The 24983-nt window shown below is 39.2% G+C and overlaps 1 protein-coding gene across 3 annotated transcripts; it reads left to right on the top strand.

Annotated features, from left to right (window-relative positions):
• The first annotated feature begins 13420 nt into the window (after positions 1-13420).
• LOC103697585 (protein NEDD1) lies at positions 13421-24251 on the top strand. Of its 3 annotated transcripts, none has more exons than XM_008779477.5 (11): positions 13421-13762; positions 13904-14113; positions 15646-15758; positions 17742-18002; positions 18138-18242; positions 19087-19152; positions 19346-19567; positions 20786-21316; positions 21812-22429; positions 22537-22719; positions 23752-24251. In XM_008779477.5, the coding sequence occupies exons 2-11, from the start codon at positions 13957-13959 to the stop codon at positions 23857-23859; spliced, it is 2364 nt and encodes a 787-aa protein (XP_008777699.1). In that variant the 5' UTR covers positions 13421-13762; positions 13904-13956; the 3' UTR covers positions 23860-24251. The 3 variants fall into 3 exon arrangements, with proteins under 3 accessions (XP_008777699.1, XP_008777715.1, XP_017696201.1); XM_008779493.5 differs by having other exon boundaries at positions 13457-13797; XM_017840712.3 differs by having other exon boundaries at positions 13457-14113.
• The last annotated feature ends 732 nt before the right edge of the window (positions 24252-24983 follow it).

The following is a 24983-nucleotide window of genomic DNA, read 5'->3' as shown; positions in this document are numbered from 1 at the left end:
TTGGAATTCCCTATGAGCGTAGAATGTTAGGTAAAAATTTCATCAAATTTGGAATCCTGAAAGTGGATCAAAACCGGGATGAAGTAACCCACTGTCAGTTCGGGTTACTGTTCATCCGGGTGGAAAATAGGGGATTTCATGCTATAATAGGGTATTAAGCCTAGATCAAGCTAAAAGGGACCTTGTACTCATTCAAGGGAGTCCCTAATACATATAAATGGTAAGTTAATTAATTAAAAAGAAAAAGAAGAAAGAAAAGAAAAGATTTAGGGAATGGGGGAGTTGAATCAATTAAAGTTCCCTATATTATAATTGGCACGTAGATTATAGCCCTTGATATAAAACTAAATGTATTGTAAATGCATGTCACAGTTGGGCAAGAAGCTAGGGAACAAGAGGAAGAAGTCCCCTGCTGCCTACTGTAAAATTCTAGAGGCGTATCGAGGCCGTGCCGGATTGACAGGTGAGTGGGAGTCATGTACTTTGCACCATGAGCATCCTTAATTCATTTTCATGAATACCGCCAAGTGTGAATTGATTCCACTTGTGCATATTGATTGATATTGTAGTAGATTCCTCTATAATTTTGTTTCTCCATACTTGATTATCTTGTGCACACATTTGAGGGAACATTGAGAGGAATTACGAGGGGTTGATGAGTAACCAAATTGATTTCGAATTGTGAAATAACTTCTTTTGTAAATTGATTTCATTTCCTCTATTTCAAAGACTTATGAGTGGTAGCCTTGATTATACTCTTTATGAGTAATTAAATTGGATCTGAATTGTGAAATGACTTCTTTTGTAAATTGATTTCATTTCCTCTATTTCAAAGACTTGTAAGTGGTAACCTTGATTATACTCTTTATGAGTAATTAAATTAGATCTGAATTGTGAAATGACTTTTTTTGTAAATTGATTTCATTTCCTCTATTTCAAAGATTTGTAGAGCCCATTTCAGTGGTATATTGAGTTGCATTGCACACCCTTGACCCCTCACTCCCAAACCTGATGTTAGTTTATGATTGGGTCGGAGTCGAGTGAGTGGTAGTCTTAATTATGCTCCTTTTAGTAGAGTATTGGGAGGGTGCATTATGGCATTCATGCATGGCTTGACAGTATCTGCAGGACACCTATAGTCGATGGGGTTGAACATCGGCCTTTGTGCACATAGTAGCCTTCTGGGTGGGCGGAGCCCAGTCCCTTCCTAGGGGGGACACGGCCCTAGGCGTAGGATCGGCCGGTCCTACGACTTATATTCTGCTTGCCGCCGGGCATAGTAAGACCCCGCGAGGTGCAGTATGGCTTTCCGCGGATGTAGAATTCCCGCGAGGTGCCGTTTAGTATGTAGATGTGAGATGGATTTCTGTTCTGGATACTGGCTGGCATTTACATGATCAGTGTGGTATCTTATCCTGCATATGCATGTGACAGTGGAGAGTTGTTGCTGGTTCGCCTGGGGCGTAAAACCCACCTCCCGACAGCTGTCTAGCATTTACATTATCAGTATGGTGTCTTATCCTGCATATGCATGTGACAGTAGGGAGTTGTTGCTGGTTCGCCTGGGGCGTAAAACCCACCTCTCGACAGCTGTCTAGTGATGATTTACATATTGGTGTGGTGTCATATTCGATGTATGCATATGGCAGTAGGGAGTTGTTGCTGGTTCGCCTGGGGCGTAAAACCCACCTCCCGATAGCTGTCTTGTTGATGATTCAGCCTATTGACACCTGATTTATATGATTCAGTACTATGACCTGTTGAGCATATTCATGAGTAGCATATATGTTTACTTGATTATTCCATATATGCTTCAGATGAGTTGAGATTGATTGTGGTGATATTGATGACTTACTCCATATTCTCTATGTTGAGATCATGTTCATCTTGTTATTGATCTTGAGATTTCACCTCGAGCCATGATTATATCTGGTCTCATGTGCATAGTACTCTCTACTCCACTCACTGAGTATTTATATACTCACTCCCCAGTTTGGTGTTTTTGATTGCAGGGCAGGTATTGTATAGAGAGGAGCAGGATTAGTGATTGCCTGTTAGCTGTGCCGCTCCATAGTATAGTATAATGTAGATAGAGGTTTATACCCTTTTGGTGTATTATAAACCTTCTATTGTATATAGTGTATAGTTACAGTCATAGATCCTGTTGTGGATATGGATTGACCATGGATGGATTGGGAAGTATGTATATATATATGTGTGTGCAGATCAGTTGTGTGCCTGTGATAATGTATTGCTATATATTGTCCAGGTTTATTATGTGACAGATTATGTGATTGCTGCTCTGACAGGTAGTGTGTTATATGTATTGAGATAATCCTGATAGGTCACCATAGGAAAAGTGATCATTTTGTGCATGCATCATGCCAAAATTTTTCAGAATTTATGGATGATTGATAGGTAGTAGGGTTCTACGTGGTGGCTGGTGGCCTTATGCCTACCCGCACCCTAGGACCGTCGCGGCGGCCCGCCGGGAACGGGGCGGGGGTCGTGACAAAGCTTGGTATCAGAGCAAAGGTTAAACAAGAGTCCTGTCAGAGCAATAGGATGAGTCAGGATTAAGTATAGGATTATACTATGGAGCATAGGATTTTTCTGTATGTTATTTTATGAGTCATTTACAACTCAGTAAAATATATCATGACTCAGTGTGTAACGACCATCCTCTCTTTTTGACTTTTTTAGAGAGATATAAAGAATACCTCCAAGGAGAGGACCTGCTCGTCCTGGAAGGAGGATGGAGCCAGATATAGCATTGGATGCGGGTTCTGCACATGTCGAGCCCCAAAGAGAAAAACCTCCTCCTGCTAATAGACGGAGGGTTGATGATCAAGGAGATGTAGGAAGCAGAGATGCATTGATGGAACAGTTACTGGCGGAGAATCAGGCTCTGAGGGAGCAGATTGCTCGGGAAAAATCTCCTGCCCCGTCAGTAGTATCCATCCCACCTCCTGTACCTGTGCCAAGAAGTTTGGCCAGGCGAGCTCTAGATGATGAGGGGATTACTGTACAAGAATTTCTGAGGCTCAGAACCCCGGAGTTTAAGGGGGAAGAAGGTGAAGATCCTCAGAGATTTCTGGAGGAGACTGAAAAGATGATACGGAGACTGCCCTGTTCTGATGCAAGAGCTATAGAACTTGTAGGGCTTACAATGAAGGAAGATGCTTGGGACTGGTACCAGAGACAAGTGGAGGACAAATTGTACAGTAGGAATCCTCCAACCTGGGAAGAGTTCAGGCAAGCAGTGATGGATGAGTTTTTGTCTCCGGTTGAGAGGCAGAATCGGGCTCTTCAGTTTGAGAGGCTGAAGCAGATGCCCGGAATGAGCGTATCTGAGTACGCTCGTGAGTTCACTAGATTGGGGAAGTATGCTCCTTACATCATCCCCACTGAAGCTGCCAGGATAGAAAGATTCAGGCGGGGTCTGATTTCCCCGCTTTATAATGCAGTACTGGCAGTAGAGGTCCCCACCTTATCTAGGCTGATTGATAAAGCAAAACAGTGGGAGACCAGAAACAAAGAGGAAAGAGCTGAAAGAGAACAGAGAAAAATGAGTATGGGGAAAGGGCAAAGCAGTAGAGATAGATCTGAGGGAGTAGATCTCTCGGAGGGCCCGATGGAGCAGTCTGTACGCTCAGCTCCACCTGCCCCACGTAAGAGGAAATGGAGGGAAAGAGGTCAATCACAAGATACTTTTCTACCATCAGTACCTCGTCCTCCAGTCACTATGGCCAGAACTGAATCTAGGTTCCAATCATGGCCAGTATGTGGCATATGTGGGAAGCAGCACCCTGGCAGATGCAGAATGGGTCAGGGAGTGTGCTACAGATGTGGACAGCCGGGTCATTTTGTCAGAGAATGCCCGCAGGGTGCCACCCAGCAGTTTGTGCCTTTGGCATCCTATCCTTCTGTGCAGATGGACAGGCCTAGTAGTAGGGAGCCTGTAGGCAGAGGTAGAGGTCAAGCACAAACATCACAGCAGAGTGCTGGACCATCTCAACTGTCAGCTCCAGTAGGCAGAGGGCAAGGAAGGGTGTTCACGGTAAATCCACAGGAGGCACAGGCATCAAATGCAGCTGTGACAGGTATGCTCCTCATTGAAAAGATTAAAGCTAGAGTGTTATTTGATTCTGGAGCTACCCATTCATTTGTATCCCCTTATTTTGCTAAAAAGTTAGCTAAGGATAAGATATTAATGCATATTTTCTTAGCTAATAGTACACCTGTAGGGGATAGTATAAAAGCGAAGTATGTGTATCCTACCTGTGTGGTAGAAATAGAAGGTAAAACACTCCCAATTCATTTGATTTCCAATACCACACCGAGCAAAATATGAAGAGTAGATATACTCATCCCTTTGAGTAATCAGATAATTTACTCTTTTAAATTCGAGGACGAATTTTATATAAGGGGGGAAGGATGTAATAACCCCAAAATTTTTTTAATTTTTTTTTATATAAAAAAAGGATAGAATAGTCCTTTAAAATTAATATAAGGGGTAAAATTGGAAGGAATCAAAAGTTAATGGCATAATAGTAGATGCGTTGAAGTGTTAGGGGCAAAATGGGAAGGAATCAAAAGATAATGGCATAATTGCAGATATATCGAAGTGGCAAGGGCAAAATGGAAAATTAATAATATTAAAAAAAGGGTGAATAGTGTTTTGATGTGATTTAATTGAAGGGTTTGAGCTGGCTCACGGGAGTGAAACAGAGAGAAGAGGGGAAGGGTTCTCAGACGACACAGAGAGAAAGAAAAAGAGAAGAAGAAGAAGAAAAAAGAAGAAGGAAGAGGGATTCGAGGTGGAAGGGAGTCCCGGTTGCACTTCCAGCTGAAGGGAAAAGTGTAGATCTCCTTCTTCTCTACGCAAGGACCTCGATTTCCAAAAAAAAAAAGGTAAATATCCATCCCTATCTAGTCTTTTGATGACATTAGGCTATACCAAGGGTGGATATAGTCTAGAGGGGTCGGATAAGGGTTGTAGAGGCGGTTAAAAGAGGAAGAATCGGATTTCGACAAATTTTTCCGGTATTACGGAAAAATTGTGTCGAAGTCCCAACTTCGGCGAATTATTTAGGGGGTCAAACGACCTCCGATAGCAATGCATTTTACCTCTTTGGAATTTCCTATGAGCGTAGAATGTTAGGTAAAAATTTCATCAAATTTGGAATCCTGAAAGTGGATCAAAACCGGGATGAAGTAACCCACTGTCAGTTCGGGTTACTGTTCATCCAGGTGGAAAATAGGGGATTTCATGCTATAATAGGGTATTAAGCCTAGATCAAGCTAAAAGGGACCTTGTACTCATGCAAGGGAGTCCCTAATACATATAAATGGTAAGTTAATTAATTAAAAAGAAAAAGAAGAAAGAAAAGAAAAGATTTAGGAAATGGGGGAGTTGAATCAATTAAAGTTCCCTATATTATAATTGGCACGTAGATTATAGCCCTTGATACAAAACTAAATGTATTGTAAATGCATGTCACAGTTGGGCAAGAAGCTAGGGAACAAGAGGAAGAAGTCCCCTGCTGCCTACTGTAAAATTCTAGAGGCGTATCGAGGCCGTGCCGGATTGACAGGTGAGTGGGAGTCATGTACTTTGCACCATGAGCATCCTTAATTCATTTTCATGAATACCGCCAAGTGTGAATTGATTCCACTTGTGCATATTGATTGATATTGTAGTAGATTCCTCTATAATTTTGTTTCTCCATACTTGATTATCTTGTGCACACATTTGAGGGAACATTGAGAGGAATTACGAGGGGTTGATGAGTAACCAAATTGATTTCGAATTGTGAAATAACTTCTTTTGTAAATTGATTTCATTTCCTCTATTTCAAAGACTTATGAGTGGTAGCCTTGATTATACTCTTTATGAGTAATTAAATTGGATCTGAATTGTGAAATGACTTCTTTTGTAAATTGATTTCATTTCCTCTATTTCAAAGACTTGTAAGTGGTAGCCTTGATTATACTCTTTATGAGTAATTAAATTAGATCTGAATTGTGAAATGACTTTTTTTGCAAATTGATTTCATTTCCTCTATTTCAAAGATTTGTAGAGCCCATTTCAGTGGTATATTGAGTTGCATTGCACACCCTTGACCCCTCACTCCCAAACCTGATGTTAGTTTATGATTGGGTCGGAGTCGAGTGAGTGGTAGTCTTAATTATGCTCCTTTTAGTAGAGTATTGGGAGTGTGCATTATGGCATTCATGCATGGCTTGACAGTATCTGCAGGACACCTATAGTCGATGGGGTTGAACATCGGCCTTTGTGCACATAGTAGCCTTCTGGGTGGGCGGAGCCCAGTCCCTTCCTAGGGGGGACACGGCCCTAGGCGTAGGATCGGCCGGTCCTACGACTTATATTCTGCTTGCCGCCGGGCATAGTAAGACCCCGCGAGGTGCAGTATGGCTTTCCGCGGATGTAGAATTCCCGCGAGGTGCCGTTTAGTATGTAGATGTGAGATGGATTTCTGTTCTGGATACTGGCTGGCATTTACATGATCAGTGTGGTATCTTATCCTGCATATGCATGTGACAGTGGAGAGTTGTTGCTGGTTCGCCTGGGGCGTAAAACCCACCTCCCGACAGCTGTCTAGCATTTACATTATCAGTATGGTGTCTTATCCTGCATATGCATGTGACAGTAGGGAGTTGTTGCTGGTTCGCCTGGGGCGTAAAACCCACCTCCCGACAGCTGTCTAGTGATGATTTACATATTGGTGTGGTGTCATATTCGATGTATGCATATGGCAGTAGGGAGTTGTTGCTGGTTCGCCTGGGGCGTAAAACCCACCTTCCGATAGCTGTCTTATTGATGATTCAGCCTATTGACACCTGATTTATATGATTCAGTACTATGACCTGTTGAGCATATTCATAAGTAGCATATATGTTTACTTGATTATTCCATATATGCTTCAGATGAGTTGAGATTGATTGTGGTGATATTGATGACTTACTCCATATTCTCTATGTTGAGATCATATTCATCTTGTTATTGATCTTGAGATTTCACCTCGAGCCATGATTATATCTGGTCTCATGTGCATAGTACTCTCTACTCCACTCACTGAGTATTTATATACTCACTCCCCAGTTTGGTGTTTTTGATTGCAGGGCAGGTATTGTATAGAGAGGAGCAGGATTAATGATTGCCTGTTAGCTGTGCCGCTCCATAGTATAGTATAATGTAGATAGAGGTTTATACCCTTTTGGTGTATTATAAACCTTCTATTGTATATAGTGTATAGTTACAGTCATAGATCCTGTTGTGGATATGGGTTGACCATGGATGGATTGGGAAGTATGTATATATATATGTGTGTGCAGATCAGTTGTGTGCCTGTGATAATGTATTGCTATATATTGTCCAGGTTTATTATGTGACAGATTATGTGATTGCTGCTCTGACAGGTAGTGTGTTATATGTATTGAGATAATCCTGACAGGTCACCATAGAAAAGGTGATCATTTTGTGCATGCATCATGCCAAAATTTTTCAGAATTTATGGATGATTGATAGGTAGTAGGGTTCTACGTGGTGGCTGGTGGCCTTATGCCTATCCGCACCCTAGGACCGTCGCGGCGGCCCGCCGGGAACGGGGCGGGGGTCGTGACACTTATACACGAGACGTTAATTCGTTAATTCCATCCCGAGCATTCAATTCAACTTTTTTTTTTCATTAATTTCAAAACTATCCTACAAGGCATTTTGTTGACTTGGAGTCAACGATGTCGCCCTGGTCACCTGGCGTGATCAGCGGGGGAAATTGCTCGGTTTCTGGGGTCCACGTTCGGACTACGTCAACCTAAGCCAGTCTCCCCAACGGACGAGGGTCTCAGTGTAGGCCAGCTAGCATCGAGAAGTTTTAGAATACTTTGCGAGATCAGGAGCCTCGCGTCGAGGACACGAAGTCTCCACCGGACAGGGATGGATTTCTGAACTATAAAACGACAGAAGTCCACTTATTTTTCGGACAAATTGAACGATCAGTGGCGAGCAAGATTCTTGGCCTTATCTAAGAGAAAATCTAAGTTTATTTGGTGGGTCACAGAGTGGGCTGAAAAACACTGGGCGTTTATTCTAGGCCACACTATATATTGAGATTTGAGAATGCAAGAATGAAGTTTTACATTCCACTCATTACCAATTTTCTAGTTCAATCGGTGCTCTCATTTAATGTTAGCTTGCAGAAATATCTGAAGGAAACCATGCCTTGGATTGCAAGCCAAAAAAAAGACTTTATTGCATTTATACTGGTAAAAAGCTCAAGCTTTAAATTCATGTGTCACCCTCTATTCGGTCAATGCGGGGCTATGACATCTTCTCCTGTTCAGTCTCGAATTGGCTTAATGCACTCCTCGGAGAGGAGGGGTTCATCCTTGGCCCAAGCCCTACTCAACCTGACTGGATTCTATGCGACCTTGGTATCATCATTGAAGGACTCACGTCGCTGGTAAAGCTGCGATACAATATGCCTGGTTTTGATACCACCTTGCACGGACTTGCCAGCCCAAAAGCTTAAGCTATAATATAATTGGATGGAGGACCATTCAGCACCTTTGGGACCATGATAGAGCAATATATGTCAATAATATCCAGTATGCACATCGCTCATTAAGAACTCCCATCAACACATAATCAAATATATGATGAATCAATGGTGGGCTGTCGCCTTTTCTCAAATAAATACATAAATAAATAGATAGATAAGCAAATAAATGGTGGAGCTGGGAATATATGGTGACCTCTGGTTATGTACAATACTTTAGACTAGTTTTGCAATGCTACTTTGAATGACATTAAAATGCATAGATTAGTCACGATAAAGCCCGTGTCCTGCTCCAAATGAAACTCCTTAACGGACATGAGTAGAAAAGGGTTGAGAGCAAGGACCTGGGAATAGAGTGCATCGCCCCACTTTCTCTCGAGACTCACGCTGAAGTCCACGAAGAGGCATCCAAGCACCGGCAAGATAACAAGACTATGGATCGTATTGGAGCTCATTTTATTTATTGGTTAATTATGACAGCTTATTTTCTCTTTAATTAGAGTAGGATTATGACGTCCAATGGCTTAGGATTGATAGGATTTTTGGTTTCAGCTATAAATGGATTAGATTATTTTAAATTTTTGATTTGAGAACTGGATGCTATTCCTTGTTCTTTTTTTCTTTCTCCTGGTTTCTTGCTTGTGATCCTCTTATTCTCCTTTGGGATCTTCTTCTTCATCATCATCATCATGAGGTTGGGTGCCTAGTCTACAAATATATCTTTCGATTTGCATTACAAAGATTTCAAATTCGCTTACAACAATTCTTATTAGTACATATAAATATGATCGAAGTTCAATATTATGAGTGAAAACTGTCATTATGCTGCAATTTGTAATGGCATTGAAGCCTCCCATTGTCTCTGTTATATGTGTGTATGCTTGCAAATATATATAATTTGTTGCATATTTATACTTCAAAAACTACCATGTGTGTGTATATATCTTACTTTATATTATTTTTGCAATAATGTCTTTTTTATTAGATTATTGTCCGATATTACTACCAAATAACTATTTTAAGTAAAAAACAACTCTATTATGTACCCTTTTACATTAAAGTTTCTAAAAAAGTCTAACCTTCAACTTGTACTGTAGAAGATTGTAGCTTTTATAATTTTTTCAAGAAAATCGATGCACAAGTGTAAAAGCCATTTTCTATTTAAAAAAGTTACTTAATAATGTTATCAATCAAAAATTTAGTGAAGGTAATAAAAAAAAAAATTACAGAGATACTCCTCCAAGTTTGGGCCATTTATACTTAAATCCCAAAAGTTTAAAAAATATCAATTAACCACTAAAATTTTAAATTCATTGCAATGTAGCCCAGCCATCTATCTGAATACTGACATCATTAATGGAGTGAGAAAAAAGATAAAAGTACCCTTAATTCAGAGAGGTTGAATTGTGACTTTCATGCGTTCTCAAAGCACTCCGTCCATGGTTATTCATTCGCTTGCACAAATCATAAAGTACTTCATCCTTTGTCATTCATCTACCTGCATAGATTTCAAAGCACTCCATCTTATGTCATCCATCTACTTACATAAATCTCGAAAGGCTCTATCATTTGTCATTCATCCGCCTACACAGATCTCAAAGCACTTCATTCTTTATCGTCCATTTGCCTACAAAGATCTCAAAATATTCCATCATCTATCATTCAGCTACTTGCACATATCCTTAAGCACTATATCCTTTGTCATTCATCTATTTGCATAGATCTTAAAGCATGTGCACTCTATTGTCCATTCACTTGCATAGATCTCAAAAATGTTCCATCCTCTATCATCCATCCACCTAGACAAATCTCAAAGCACTCCATCCTTTATCATTTATTTTCTTATATAGATTTCAAAACACTTTATCCTCTCTCATCCATCCATTTCAACAAATCTCAAAGCACTTTATCCTCTATCATCCATCCACTTGCACAAATCTCAAAACACTTCATTTTTATCATCCATCTACGTGCACAAATCTCAAAGCACTCCACTCTATCATACATTCACTAGCACAAATCTCAAAGAACTTCATCCTCTATCATCCATTTGCCGCACAGATCTCAAAGCACTCCATCCTTCATTTTTTTTCTTCCATAGATCTCAAAGAACTCCATCCTCTATCATCCATTTGTCTGCACAAATCTCAAAGTACTTCATCCTCTATCATCCATCTGCTCGCATAAATCTCAAAGCACTCTATCCTTGTCATTCATGCACCTGCACAATCTGAATGCTCTCTGTCCTCTACCATCATCCGCTTGCATAGATCTCAAAGTGCTCCATCCTTTGTCATTCATTTGTCTGCATAGATCTCAAAATACTTCATCCTTTGTCATTCATCTGTTTGCATAGATCTCAAAACGCTCCATCCATGTGACTCTCCTTCCCCTCCCTTTTAAGTCGTGCTAAAACAAGAGCCCATTGCTAAATTAGTGGTGATTCAAAAAGATCCTCAGAATTGATGTGGACTATTTTGAACATTATGAGTAAGGTTGGACAAGGTTCAGAAATGACATCCGTCACGTCAGAAAGCCGACTCGTAGATCAAACTTCTAGAGGTCATAAATTGATCATTTGATGCCCCATTAAGATGATCTTTCTTTTTAATCGGACAATTTTTTAAGATCTATAATGCGACTAAATTCTATCATTTCCATCCTTTATGGGGTGGTGCCCCTATTGATCGAGCTCAAATTCTATTGTTTAGGGTCTCAAACGAAAACGAGCCAATCAAACTGAAAATTTCTTTTTTTGGTAAAATTTTGATTGAGCATAACTCTCCATTCGAAAAAATTTGGCGGAACGACAGAAGACGGAGTTGATATTAGAAGTCGAGATCTACCTCCTAAAGAATTTAGATTGTTGATTGAAATTTCCCTCCCTCTCTTCCTCTCTTACTCTCTAACAATCTCCGCCTTAGATGAATTTCTAAATGATCACCGACAATCTTCCACTCTCTCTCCCTCATGAAAATAAAACCACCAACCAAATGTGACAAAAAGGAGTTCTATTACAAAAAATGCTGATACGAACCCACAGACATAGGCCCATTTTCTTTTTCTCGATGCTGTTTTGGTGCAAAGGTGACGATGGAATGAATTCCACTTCCGTGACATTGCGAATAAGCTCATGCCCTTGAAGACGAGAAGAGACTTTTGAGGTCTTTATAGGTCTCGAAGATTTTAAGAATATGTTGTTATTGGTGCCTGAATGACTTTTTCCATTGTGCAGGGCAATTTGCGGATAACATTTCCCACTTTCCTTCTTATACCCCAACTGTTGCTGGAAATCGGACCCGAAGATGACCGCGGACTGAGGAGGAGGAGCTCCGACTGGTAGTACGGCGGCAGACAATTGTCTCCGATGGACCTGCAAGAAGCCTGTGGCCGGGGGTTCCGTCGTAGGACTTCGATACTTAAGTCAGAGAGGGGCTTTTAATGGAGAAGAATAATGGAGAGAAATGATATAAGGATGTATTTTCGGCAGGAGAGGAAGGAGAGAGAGAGAGTCCCCTGCCTAGAGCTCCCCTCCTTTTTATAGGAGGGGATGTAGCGGTTACCTATGATCGGGCGTGATCGTGCGAATCAATGAATTACCGTAAACGGTCTGAGATTTCGGACTAGCTGGCAATCCGTTGAGATCGTGTGAATTTAAATATTGACAACCATTGGGCGGAGATCGCGGGGTTTGATCCCGGATATAGATGACTTGATTTTCGGTGAAGTGGGGGTCGGTTCTTTCCTTTGACCGGGTCTTTCCTGGTCTTGAGGTCGATCGGGCTTAACTCGGCCGAGACCGTGCCTGCGTGAGTCATGCCGAGGTCGAGGTCGTAAGTGCGGAGATCCAGCGCGATGAGGTCGGGCGCTCTGAGAGCATGTTCGCCGTCGTCACGTTCATCATCAAGTGTCAGCGATTTGACCATGTGCTTTGAGTGATCTATTTTTCTCCCAATACTACTTCCCGACTTTCGAGTTCGAGCTGTTTCCGAGCTCAGGCGAAGGAAGTAGCTGTCTTTATCATGCTGATGTTGTGGGAATAAAGGATCTCGGACTTAGTCCCACATCGACTGAATAGCGAAAAGGTCTGTACCTTAAATGGAGGGCTCAATTATCCTTTCCTCAGGAGGCGCCTTTTAAAGGAAAAAACCGTGAAGGGTGGCGCCCTCCAGCGAGCCTACTGGGCTCGGAGCCACCGATCCCCAAAGCGGACAATACCTTCTGTGGGGATACAGTATTCTTTTCCTGTTCTAGTTCGGTGGAGGCTAAAGTCTGAGGTCAGAGGACGACCTCAACACCAACCTTGGCAAGAATAGTCTAGTTTGCAAATCTTCCTGCAAGTCCTGAATGACAAGGAAGGAGTGTAATTGAAATTAGACCCCAGAAATCTGTGTGGGGAAGCTCGAAAAATTCAACTTTTTTTTTCCCATTTCAAAACTATCCCAACACATGGTGACCCCACTTGAACCGTGGTTCGAGTGTTGTGTCCCAGTTTAGTTGCAGCCTTTCACGTCCACTGTACGTGCCAGGTTCCTGTTGCATTTAGATCCAACTTGTGTGTCTACGTTTCCCATAAAGCTTCCGCCAGAAAAATAATAGCATTTAGTTTAACCCCGTTCGATTCGGATTCTGACCATAAATTCTGTACACATCATCTTATTTGCAATATAAACTGATTACGGGACGATTTCGTCACGGTAGCCGTACAGAATTCATAGCTAGAATCTAAGTTGAACTAATTGCACTAAATTAAAATTTAAAAAAATAAAAATTTTTAAATAATTTACAATTTTTTGAATGATTATTCCTAAATTAAATTGGAAAGACCGGTCCGAATCGGGTTAGTAGTTGGCTGCTTTTTTTTGCGCACCCTTGCTAGAACCATTAGCTTCCAAATCCACCTCCATCAGGGATTCCGGATGAGCATAAGATCCAATAGCACGTCCCCGACGCATACCGAAACATGACCGTTGGTAGTTCCGACGGAACGAAAACGAAGGGAAAATCCGAAACCCATTTGAAAACCCCAACCGAGTCGCCGTCGGCCGCTGGGATCCGCTCCTTCCCTCTTCTGCTCCTTCAATTCTTTCCATCCCCCTCGTCGCGATCTTTATTGCGAGGCAAAGGAAACCAGAAAAGGAGAGAATTTGAATCAGACAATCCCTGATCTCGTTACCAGGGTTTTGATTCTGATCTCTCTTTGTTTCTTACTAGGGTTGTTGATCTCACTCTATCTTCCCCTCGACGTCGAAAATTAGGGGCATTGCTTTTTAGAAGGAAAAAATTAGGGCATTGTTTTGATCTTTGAGTTTTCGAATCAGGTACTGTTTGTTGCTTAATAGGGCGAGGATTCGGTTGCTGATTCGCGCGGAAGATGAGCTTCGTGGATCCGTCGGCGTCCCTGCTGGCCACGTGCGGAGGGGACACTGTTAAGATCTTCGATGTTACGGTGGATTCGGGCGATCCGTGCGTGCTGAGCTACACTCCCTCCCCTGGATCCCAAGTGAACTCCCTCAAATGGAACCACACCAGTAACCCCTTTCTTGCTTTATTTCTCTGATCATCTATTTTTTTAAAATTTTTTGGATAAAAATCATATATCTTTTTATGGATAAGTCGGTTTTGCTCTCAATTTCGTGCAAAAAAAAAAAAAAAATCTTTTGCTTGGTTTCAGTTGTCATGACATGAACTGATGGGATACCTATCTTTCTTCTAAAAAAAAATCTTGGTGATGATGTTTGAGATGTGCTTCTTGGGCCACTTGTAATTGTAACTACTGCACGATGTTAAATATTATCATGTGATCTAATTTACTAAGTAGATGTTGTAGCCCAACAAGCACATCTCAAACATCACAACCAAGAAAATATTACTACTATAATAGTCAGAAAACCTAATTCAGCTGTTTGGTGTGAACGTTGGGAACCCTTCCTTTCCATCAATTTGTTCTCAGGTTGCCTCTTCTCTATCAACTCAAACTGTTTTGAGTTATTTGCATAACTTGTATCCATTTCACAAAAAGTTTTACTGCTTTTGAACGAGAAGAAAGGCAGCTTAATCCCCCCTTATATGATATATGCTTCAATGTTGCTTCATTTGATGGCAAACATGAATCTTACCTAGTTGTGGTCCTTTTCTAGAAGCATTGGTGAGTACTTCTGGACCTTTTTTAACTTTAACTTATTCCACTTAAATTGCACTATTCTCTCTAAGATTGATTGTTTAAATCTATATGTTTTTGTTTTCTCTCTGTCATCTTAGCTGATATATGCATTTTGTTTTCCGATGCTTTGTCATTTCCCTTTTTTCTCTGATTTTGTTTTAACTTTTAGCGTTTTTGCTGCACTGGTTTAGCTAATTTTCCAGTTCAGCTGTAGATTCTTATTTTTTCATTTTCTGAATCCCATTTTAGTTTTTGGTCACTGATTGTTGACAACTTGCTTTATTAGAACAGTACAACTTAGTTGATGTTACTAAACCATCCTACACCATGTGGACTTGCCTTTTAACAACAATGTGCTCTCATATGTATGATGGGTAACATGCGTAATGATATTTAGTTTCAAATCTCTTATTAATCCTTCATACCACTTATAGCTGGTATGGAGAGATTTCTCATATCAGCAACATGTCATGAATCTCCTGATATTAAATTTGGCATTGCAATGTTTGTTCATCATATATACATGTCTTGCCTATGATCAATGTTTTTTGCATAAGAGGGTGAATGAACTTTCTAAATATGAATAAGAGATATTTTTATTTTTACATAACTAATTTGTTCTTGTTAAACAGTCAGAGGTTACTACACATGTTGGTTAATATTAAATGCCAATTGGACTTGGCTGTGACCAGATTATATTAGGTCTTGATTTTGATGTGGGATGTGTCTGGTAGGATTGTTATTGGTAGGATTTTGATGTCTGGAGGAACAACTTTTAATTTCATATATTGCGATAATATAGAAGATGATAAAACACCTTGTAGATGTATCCACATGATAAGTTATGTTAACATTGATATTTTCGTCTTAGTTTTTATTTTGTTGTTGTTGTTGTTGCAGATCTAGTGGTTGCCAGTGCTGGGGATGATAGGAAGATCTCCCTGTGGCATAAAAATGGTCAAAGCATGGGAGTGATACCTCTTTCTGGGGGTGATCTTGGTGATGATATAGAAGTAACTTCCTATTTGTATATGTTCATTTCAGTATTTACATGATGAATGGGCTTTTGATTCCCTGAACATTTTAGACTTAACATGTTTGCCATTAAATTGATTCATTTTATTACTTTGTGAGTTTATGCATTGGTGCAATGTTCTAAGTTCATTTTCTGTACAATACTTGCTTTATAAAAAGTATGTTACATAGACACTGCAATATGGGTGGAATGACTGGAATACCTGGAAGGTTGGGTGAAGCTGTTAACATATATGGCATTACAACGTGCTTGTGCAAGATGAGTTGGAAATATCTAAATTGGTCCTGAGCCATGGGTACTTGTTCCTTCTCAAAATTTGATTGAAGTCTTAACATTGCTTTAAAAAATGAGCTGTAATACTATCTTGAACTAATCATATCTATCCAGAAGGGATATGGTCTTGTAGGCCTTTTCCCCTTGGTAGTGGGAGTTAAACTTTGTAGTAATTGATTCATTTTGATACTCTCATCTAGGTAATGAGTAAAGCTAGAAAAAATTAATAATAAGTTGTAACTATGGAGGGGGTGAACAAGTTATCCAACTCCATTTATCCCAATGATAAGGTGGGCTATCAAATGAAAAAGAAAAGACAAAAAGCAAAGAAATATGCAACAGAAAACCCTAAAATTTCAGGTTACTTGTACTTCTTAAGTGTCGCTTTATGGATTCGGCTATGCGTTTAGGATATTTTTCTTGGGTTACAATTCCACAAAAGTTTGTGTTGTTTTGTGTTAATTATGCATGCCTGACACTTTTGTTATACAGGATTTGCAACCATGTCAAGTTTTCTGCATGCGAAAAAAATCATTAGAAACCTCTTCGACTGTCATTTTGCACTCTAAAACATGCATAGCATTTCTTATGGTTAATTTGAGGGGATACTAATAATGTCTGCACATCAGACAATGTGTTATTGTCATGTGTCTGGCTTTAGTTCTGCTGTTGAGCATTAAGGTTACTTTTTTCCTATTCTGGAATTACTAGATATACCAACATAAAACTAGAAGAATAAAATGTCAAATGTCATATGGTATGAGAAAAATAAGATGGCATATGAGAGAATTAAGACATTGAGAAAGCTAATACTAATTCTTTCTTAGAGAGCAGGAGTAGATGCAGAGGTCCACCTTCTTTTATTGGGTTGAGGTGGAGATCAAACCCAGTCTCTAGTGACAGATGTTATTTAGCAACTCTGCTGCTGGCACCTTCAGAATGCTAATAATTGTTACATATTTGTAATGAGAAAAGAAGTTAGGCTGGTTTATTTCAAGTAAGGTAGCACACATTATATGATGTACATATTCAAAGGTTTGCGTGCAGATTTGATTATGCTCTTGCTGATCCACCTATTGACTCATAATTTGAAAAATAATTGAAATATATATGAGGCATGAGAGTAGCTACTGATAGCATTGATTGTACTGGGGAAACTGATGCCACTAGATGTCTACATTTTCCATATTCGTAGCACTTTTTTTATTGATGGGCATTATATCATTGCACGGCTACCTTCATGGGATTAACTTATATGCTAGATTGTACTAATGGGTTGTTGAATCTGCTAAATTTTTGATCTTCCTTCATTTCAAGATGCGGATAATTATTTGTTTGTCACAGAGGACTGATTTTCTAGTGTCAACTTCTAATTTCAGTTTGTCCAACATACATACATGCGTACACTGTTTAATTTTTACGGATTGCAACCTGATACTTTGTTATTTAATCAAAGACAAATCAGAATTCCATATTGCATCAATGATATTGAACAATTCTTGAATAACCAAATCTGAACCAGCTTGCTTTGGCCATAATGACCAAATTCTGAACCTTGCTGTGGCCGTAAAGTTGGTCTGATGCCGTATCTGCATAAATATTATCAAACACCATCACTTTTTTAGATCTTGTTTTCTATCACAATTTCTCTAACCATTCTTTGAAAATCCTTTTCGTTCATTTGCAGGAGGCTATAGTTTCCATCAGCTTTAGTAACAAAGGTTCTAGATATCTTTGTTCTGGTGGAAGTGGTCATATTGTCAGAATATGGGATTTACAAAGAAAACGCTGCATCAAATGGCTGAGTGGTCACACTGATACGATCACTGGTGTTATGTACAATTGCAAAGATGAGCATTTGGCATCCATCAGTGTAAAGGGGGATCTTATTCTCCATAATCTTGCTTCTGGAGCACGGGCTGCTGAACTCAAGGACCCAAATGGGCAGGTTGTTTGGTTGTCTTTTCTTTTCTTTCTTCTTTTAGTTGATTTTTTTTGTACTTAATCTTATTCATGTGTAGAGATGTTTAAACAAGCTGTTTCTGAATCTGATGTTTCAATCATGTTAATGCTCTAAGACCAGGTATTAAGAGTGCTTGATTATTCTCGACTTAGTCGGCACATTTTGGTGACAGCAGGTGATGATGGATCTGTACATTTATGGGATACAACTGGCCGCAGTCCAAAGGTCTGTAAGATATTGCTGAATCTCACTGCATATAATTCCAAGAATGAAATGTGATGCTGCTGGTTTTCCTGCTGGTTTAAAATTGTGTGATGTCAGTGCTTCCTATTACTCCCTAGTAAAAAATGACAATCTAAATTGTGTAACTAAGATGTGGTTATAATATTGTAAGTTGATAACATCAAATTGTTGGAGCCTATTCCTATGTGCAAACAAGGTTCTGCAACTGTGTAAAAATTCTAAATGCTGCCATAGTTTGATGCTCTCATACCTTGCTTCTAAGTCATGACAGGATATCTTTTCTCCAGATTGTTAGGTGGTCTGGGAGTTTAGGGAAGCTGATAATTTAGATTGTTTTTGGTGGTGTTAGCAGATCACACTAGTGTTTTACAGATATGAAGCTATAATTCTATATATACATACATGTGAATGTGTAGGCATTTAAATTTTTTTGAAAACTTTGAACTGAAAATCAATAAATGGAGTGTCTTTAAAGTCCATCTCTTTTTCCCTGGTGTTAAGTCCATCTGTCAAAGTCCCTTTTTCTAAGGTATTCAATCTTCCGATGTATTGAAGTTTAAAGTTCCATGAATTTTAACTGAAGGAAAATGAATATCAATCGTACATTGGCCTTCATTCTTTTCACCCTCTTCATGCTATACAATTTCTAAAGATATAGACACACTGCTATGATCAGATCACTTTCTGTACCCTATTTATTGGTTGATGAAAACTGTTTTCCTTTGTTGCTGAAAGTCATTGTGCTTCCAGTTACTTCATATGGTTTTGATGCTTAGTTGCTACGGTTTAAATGAGGGTTTTAGCTCATTACTTTCACTGGCAACAGGTTTCTTGGCTGAAACAGCATTCTGCACCAACAACTGGCGTTTGCTTCTCACCATCAAGCGACAAGGTCTCGTCTTTCTCTTAATTCAATTGTGTATCGCTGATTTCGATGAATAGTTTATCTCATTAGTTAAAACATGTGGTAAAGATATGAACTATTTTTTTCCTTTTTGTCCTTAATTCGTTTTGTAACTTTCTTCAATTTTTATAGGTATGATATACAGTTGACACCTCTTGACATTTTCCTTACCTTCTTATAGATAATTGCTAGTGTCGGTCTAGATAAAAAGTTGTATACGTATGATTGTGGGACAAGAAGGTCCACATCATGCACTCATTATGAGGCACCCTTCTCATCGCTGGCATATCATGATGATGGCAATGTACTGGCTGCTGGAACAAACAATGGACGTGTAGTGTTCTATGATGTTCGGGGAAAACCTCAACCTTTTACTGTTCTTCGTGCGTATAATAGTTCTGAGGTACCAATCTTCTCTAAATATGCTATAACACTCAAAATCTTTAAAACTGGGATTAGCTTCTTTATTTCTTAACTTCTTGCCTGCCTATTGATTTTTGACCAGGCTTCTGTATATATATGATAGTTTAGTTTGTTGATAGAATCAATTGTAATGTATAATACTTTATACTCCTGTACAAGTATATTATCATTGTGGATTCTTACACTTTTCTTATTTGAAACTCTATAGCTTTCTTACCTTGTGTGGATTTCCAGTAAAATATTCCATCTACGGTTACCATGTTAATATCTACCCTATGAGTTTGTCTATTGATGCAACGATAAAATAAATAATCAGATGAATAGTACCATCCAATAGCAAGCCTCTTATTTCTGTGTGGCTATTCCAGTATCATTCATATTCATGATTCTGATTCCACATCCTTAGACATGTAGAAATTTATTTTTAAGAATATCTAGATTTGCTAGCATCTATCATGTGCTAGTATGTTGCACATCAGATCAAATAAATCAAAGCAAACTAGTTGTCCTGCCTTGCTTTCACTAGGATGTTTGTCCAGCAGAATTGACAATAGCAGAAGATTTTTTAAGGAATAACTAAGCAAGAATACATTTCAACTATGGGCAATCCTCGTGAACAGCATTATGTTCCAATCATTGATTTCGCGACCCCTCTTATTAGCAATCCTGAAAATCAAGTGCTTATGCTTGTTAGAAGTATCATGACTGGCAGAGATCACCAACAAAACTTTGCACATCTACATGGCAGAAAATCAGTTTCAGGGTCAACATAAATAAAATAAATTCAGATCTAACATGCCACAGTGAAATTTATAACTTCTTTTTTTTAAAAAAAAAAATAAATCTATCAGCGAGTTTCTTCTACTGTAGCTAACCATTTTGTTTGCTAATGACATCTTTGCAGTAAGTTTTTATTGCCATTTAAATCTGATCACTACCTATTATATGTGAAATAACTCGTGTGTACATAATTTGCTACCATAACCACACATTATTAATGGTTTTTATATTTAATAGCACCTTCTTAATTGGGTTTCTTTCAGATAACATATGTGATTACTTCTTGAGTATTTTGTGTTCCACATAGTAATCCTTCTATCATGGTAAAATGGCCTTCTTGTAATTTGTTCTGCACATACATCCATTATGATTGGATCTAGTATCCTTTTTTTTATTTTTATTTTCATCTTCTTATCAGGCAGTTACAAGTTTGTGCTGGCAAAGATCAAAGCCTGTCATTGTAAATGAGAATAGTTGCACTGCTGAAGTTGCTCTTCTTGGGGGTACCAGTGAGGACTCTGTTCTTATGCCAGATCCCCTGCCTTCTATGGCAGCATTGAGTTTCCCTTCTGCAACGATGCCTAGCTTTCGCTCTTCTTTGACAGCAAGCACTAATGGGTCAATATCAGCAACACCTGCTGTAGAGGAAACTCCACAGCGGAGTCGACTTTGGTCAAGTGGATCTTTGCCAAAGCTACATGCACCTCGGTCTAGTTATAACTTAAAGGATGATGATATGGATGTATTTTCTCCGCTTGTGGATGTTCAGCCAATTACACCTTCTCTTGGCAATTGGTGGGATGACCGTGATGAAGCAACAAAGGATAACATGCCCAATGACAAGAAATCTGCAGTGTTTCCTTCTTCACTTAGGAGATTTCCCTTTACTGAAGGCAGCACTGATTCTCATCCAATATCAGATTGGAGATCAAATTCAACATCCAAACAGGTTTAATACTTGATTCTTACTCTTTTCATATTGCTTATGTAAAAAGGGCAGCTCTAGGTGTGAAGTGAATGTTATCTCTGTCTACCATGATCATGACTGCAACCTATTGGCACTATGTGGATGATCCATAGCTAGAAACACATCAACCAACTGCAACAGTTTGACCATTTCCTTTTAAATGGCTTGCAAATTTTGGTGATAGCTCATATAAAGTCCTATCATATGAAGGGCACTCATGATTGACACGATTTTAGTTATGGTCCTCATGAGATGACTCTAGTTGATGAATTTATTTTTGCGCCGTTCCTTTTTCTGCTAACATATGTAAGTTTTGAAACATGTGAGACATTGTAAGAATGTAAGGTGAAAAAGCATTGGCATCGCAGCAGTCAGCTTTCTTATTCTTTCTGTAGACCTTATGGCATATCATTCTATTGTATAATTCAGTGAGCCCATGGAAAAGTTCTAATTGAAATTTGATCATCACCATTGCAGGACAGTTCTTCTGTTATATCATCAGCTGCCACACAAGTTGCCTCTTCAAAGGGTGAAACATCATCTTTCTCTTCAACTCCTGAAGCCTGGGGTGGAAATGCGTTGCTGGACAAATTAACTCACCGCCAGCCAATTTCACTGTCACGCTTTGTGCCTTCTGTGTCATTAGCCACTGGACCAATATTTGCAGGCTTGCAAGATTCATCTTCATCGTCCAGTCACTCCAAGAACTCTGCAACAATTTCTAGCACAAGTTTTACAAATATGCAGAATAAACTTGCCTTAAACCATGCAAATTCTTCAGTAATCATGGAATCCTCATCTGCTTACCATCTTAGCTCTGTTTCCACATCGTTAGGGACTAAAATGATGCCATCATCATCATCATCTAATCTTGAGTTGCCAGGAACGTCGCTATCAACTTTCCCTCGGAGGTATTCCACATATGCTGAGAGAATAAGCACCACCTCTTCCTTCAGTGAGGGAATAGCTTCAGCAGTGGGTTCACCAAAATCAAAGAAAACAGGAGCAGAAACTAGAGAAGAATTGCTAAATAGCCTGCTATCGGGGCAAGAAGCATCAAATGCCTCGGGGACCGGGAGCCTTCCTGCAATCAATGTAATTAGACATGCATGCCCATACATACACATGTAATACATCGCTTATACAGCACTACGAAATTGCATGAGAAAGTTGATGTTTGTGCATAATTTTTGTTGTGGCAGGGAGTGTCATCTCAATCTATGCGAGCATTAGGTCAGCCAACAGATCAACAAGGAACTTCTTCATTTTCACTTCAGCTAGTCCAGCACACTCTTGAAGAGACTTTGGGATCTCTGCAGAAGTCGATCCATGAAGATGTGAGGAATCTTCACATTGAGCTGCTAAGACAATTCCATATGCAGGAGGTAGATCATAATGATGATTTATTTTTAGCTTTTCTGACATATCTGTATGCAAGCACTTTTTAGAATTCTTTGGCATAAATATGCATTACATCTTTGTTAAAAAAGAACCTATTGCATTTTCAGCCATAAACTTTACACTAGCTAGGATGGCAGACTCCTTTCTCACGCATATGCCTCTGATTTTAGAAAGCTGATGCCTTGATTCATATTTTAGCATGAGATACAAGATATCTAGTATTAGAAAGAGCAAAATGGCATAACCTACGAGAATCATGGCAATCTTGGCTGAGCTTTACCAATTTAAATGGGAGTTATAATGCTTTGTATTCCTGTTAACAGAAACATAAAGAGCAAGTGTTATCCCATCAATTTAGCTCAGTTATACAGATCATAGTATTGTTATGTATATGGTCCAGTCCTCCAAAATGGAAACCTCAGTACCTGAAACCATCTTCCTATTTTCCTACACCTTTTGAAATCTTGCCCCAAAAATTAAATATATTCAGTTGATGCCATGTTTTATTAAGATCAGTTGGTTTAATCATAATTACAACTACTATATTTAAGTATTCCTACAATATGTATTACTTTTATGCAATGCCTGAACAAGTGCTTTCTTATATAGATGCTTTGACGTCCTAAATTCTGAGTCCTAAGGTTTCTTGCTTCCTCATCCAAATCTGCTCTTACACACCTTTTCTGTTCAAGCAATCAAGAGAGAAATGGTCTTTAAAATCACTTGCAGCAGCTCCATTTAAGCAAGTTGGTCCACTCTTTTGACCCTAAAACCTGTATGTAGCACTCTTCTTGCCAAGGCCATATATGGCTTGTGGTGTAAATGGCTCGAAACATCTTAACGATGGTTCTCACACTTAAATCTATGCAAATTTTTAAGTTAAAAGTTTCCTGTAATGTACTTACTGCTTCTACCTTGTATATATACACATCTAGTGGTAACCCTTATAATGATGATAATCCTATTGCTGCCATCTCTTAACAGTGTGTCACCTCATGTTTTTATGATCATGACAGACCGCAATGGTGGGCTTGCTAACCTCAATCCTAGAAAAGCAAGATGAGTTGATGAAAGAAGTACAGTCGCTGCGAAGGGAAAACCAACAGCTCCGCCAGTTACTTTGAAGTGTCACCAGGGATTTCGAGCAAATTATAATCCTTTTTTGGGGTGTTTTCTGCTTTCAGAATAATCAAAATTTGTAGTGTGCAAATAGTTTGTGATAATTGGATTTTTACATAGCAGCCGATCAACGTGTAAGCAGGCCTAGGACTAGAGGATCGTCTGAAGTATTGGTAGATTCGGTTCTGTTGATGTATGTGCTACGTTTATGAGAAAAGGGCAAAATAGAGCCGATAATTTAGAAAATCCAGGTGAGATTTTGTCACCAGAAATTGTGTGCTACTGTGCAGGCATCATAGATTTCAGTTTTGTCATTTAATATATGTACATAGTTGAACTCACACAAGTGCAGGAGATTGATCATTTTATGTAGAGAAGTTTCTCTTGATTCTTTGAATTCCTTGCCGTTCTTGCTCGGTTCCTTATTAGTAGATGATGTACTGGCACTTACTGCATTACACGGTGATGAACATTTTCGTTCGTAAAGACATATAGCGTACTTATTGCATTGCACGGTGATGACTTAAAGAGTATTGCTATAATACTATCAGTCACCTCATTGCTATATAAAGTAGGAGTGTCGATGTATGGACGAGCGTCTCAGATACCGCACAACCAATTGCCAACTTTCACGTATCATTGATAAATTAAGCAGTGATCTTTTGTAATGAGAGTGCAGTTTAGGCCTGCCAAGTATATTCCCATACCATTTACAACTTATGTTGGAGCTCATAAATAGATTGGAATTTTTATGTCAATAGGAAGGTAATGCTAATTTTTTATCATTATGGTTGGCAACGCTATCCATTAACTCATCTAATTTTAGATTTAGCTCACTGTAAATCTATTTGGATTATTAATTTAATAAGATGATCGTACCAACCCTCAACCAGTTGGTTTGCACCGGTTCGCTATAGGGAGCGCATCCGTTTGTTGCGTAGGCCCGTTCGGCATCGATCCGAATCGATCCGATAGATGATAGGTATGCCTACGATTCAGCTTATGTCTATATTGATGGATTTTAGATCCAATCGAATGGGTACATTGATGGATTTTTGATCCAACCCGATTGGCGGTGCGTCTTTTGGGGAGCGGGATCACTTTTTTTTTTGAAGAAAAAAAAGGACGC

Source organism: Phoenix dactylifera, chromosome 14 (assembly GCF_051530095.1).
Source record: "Phoenix dactylifera cultivar Ajwa chromosome 14, Ajwa_hap1_PhDact_Kaust_v1.1, whole genome shotgun sequence".
Lineage (NCBI taxonomy): Eukaryota > Viridiplantae > Streptophyta > Magnoliopsida > Arecales > Arecaceae > Phoenix > Phoenix dactylifera.
The sequence above is the reverse complement of the archived record's forward strand: the minus strand, read 5'-3'. Positions and strand labels throughout refer to the sequence as shown.

Bases quoted from the DNA above. Each gene is read 5' to 3' on its own strand.
- LOC103697585 (XM_008779477.5), top strand. From the start codon at position 13,957: ATGAGCTTCGTGGATCCGTCGGCGTCCCTGCTGGCCACGTGCGGAGGG. The intron at 18,243-19,086 runs GTCTGTAAGATA...CACTGGCAACAG, and splicing joins CAACTGGCCGCAGTCCAAAG to GTTTCTTGGCTGAAACAGCA. The intron at 19,153-19,345 runs GTCTCGTCTTTC...ACCTTCTTATAG, and splicing joins TCTCACCATCAAGCGACAAG to ATAATTGCTAGTGTCGGTCT.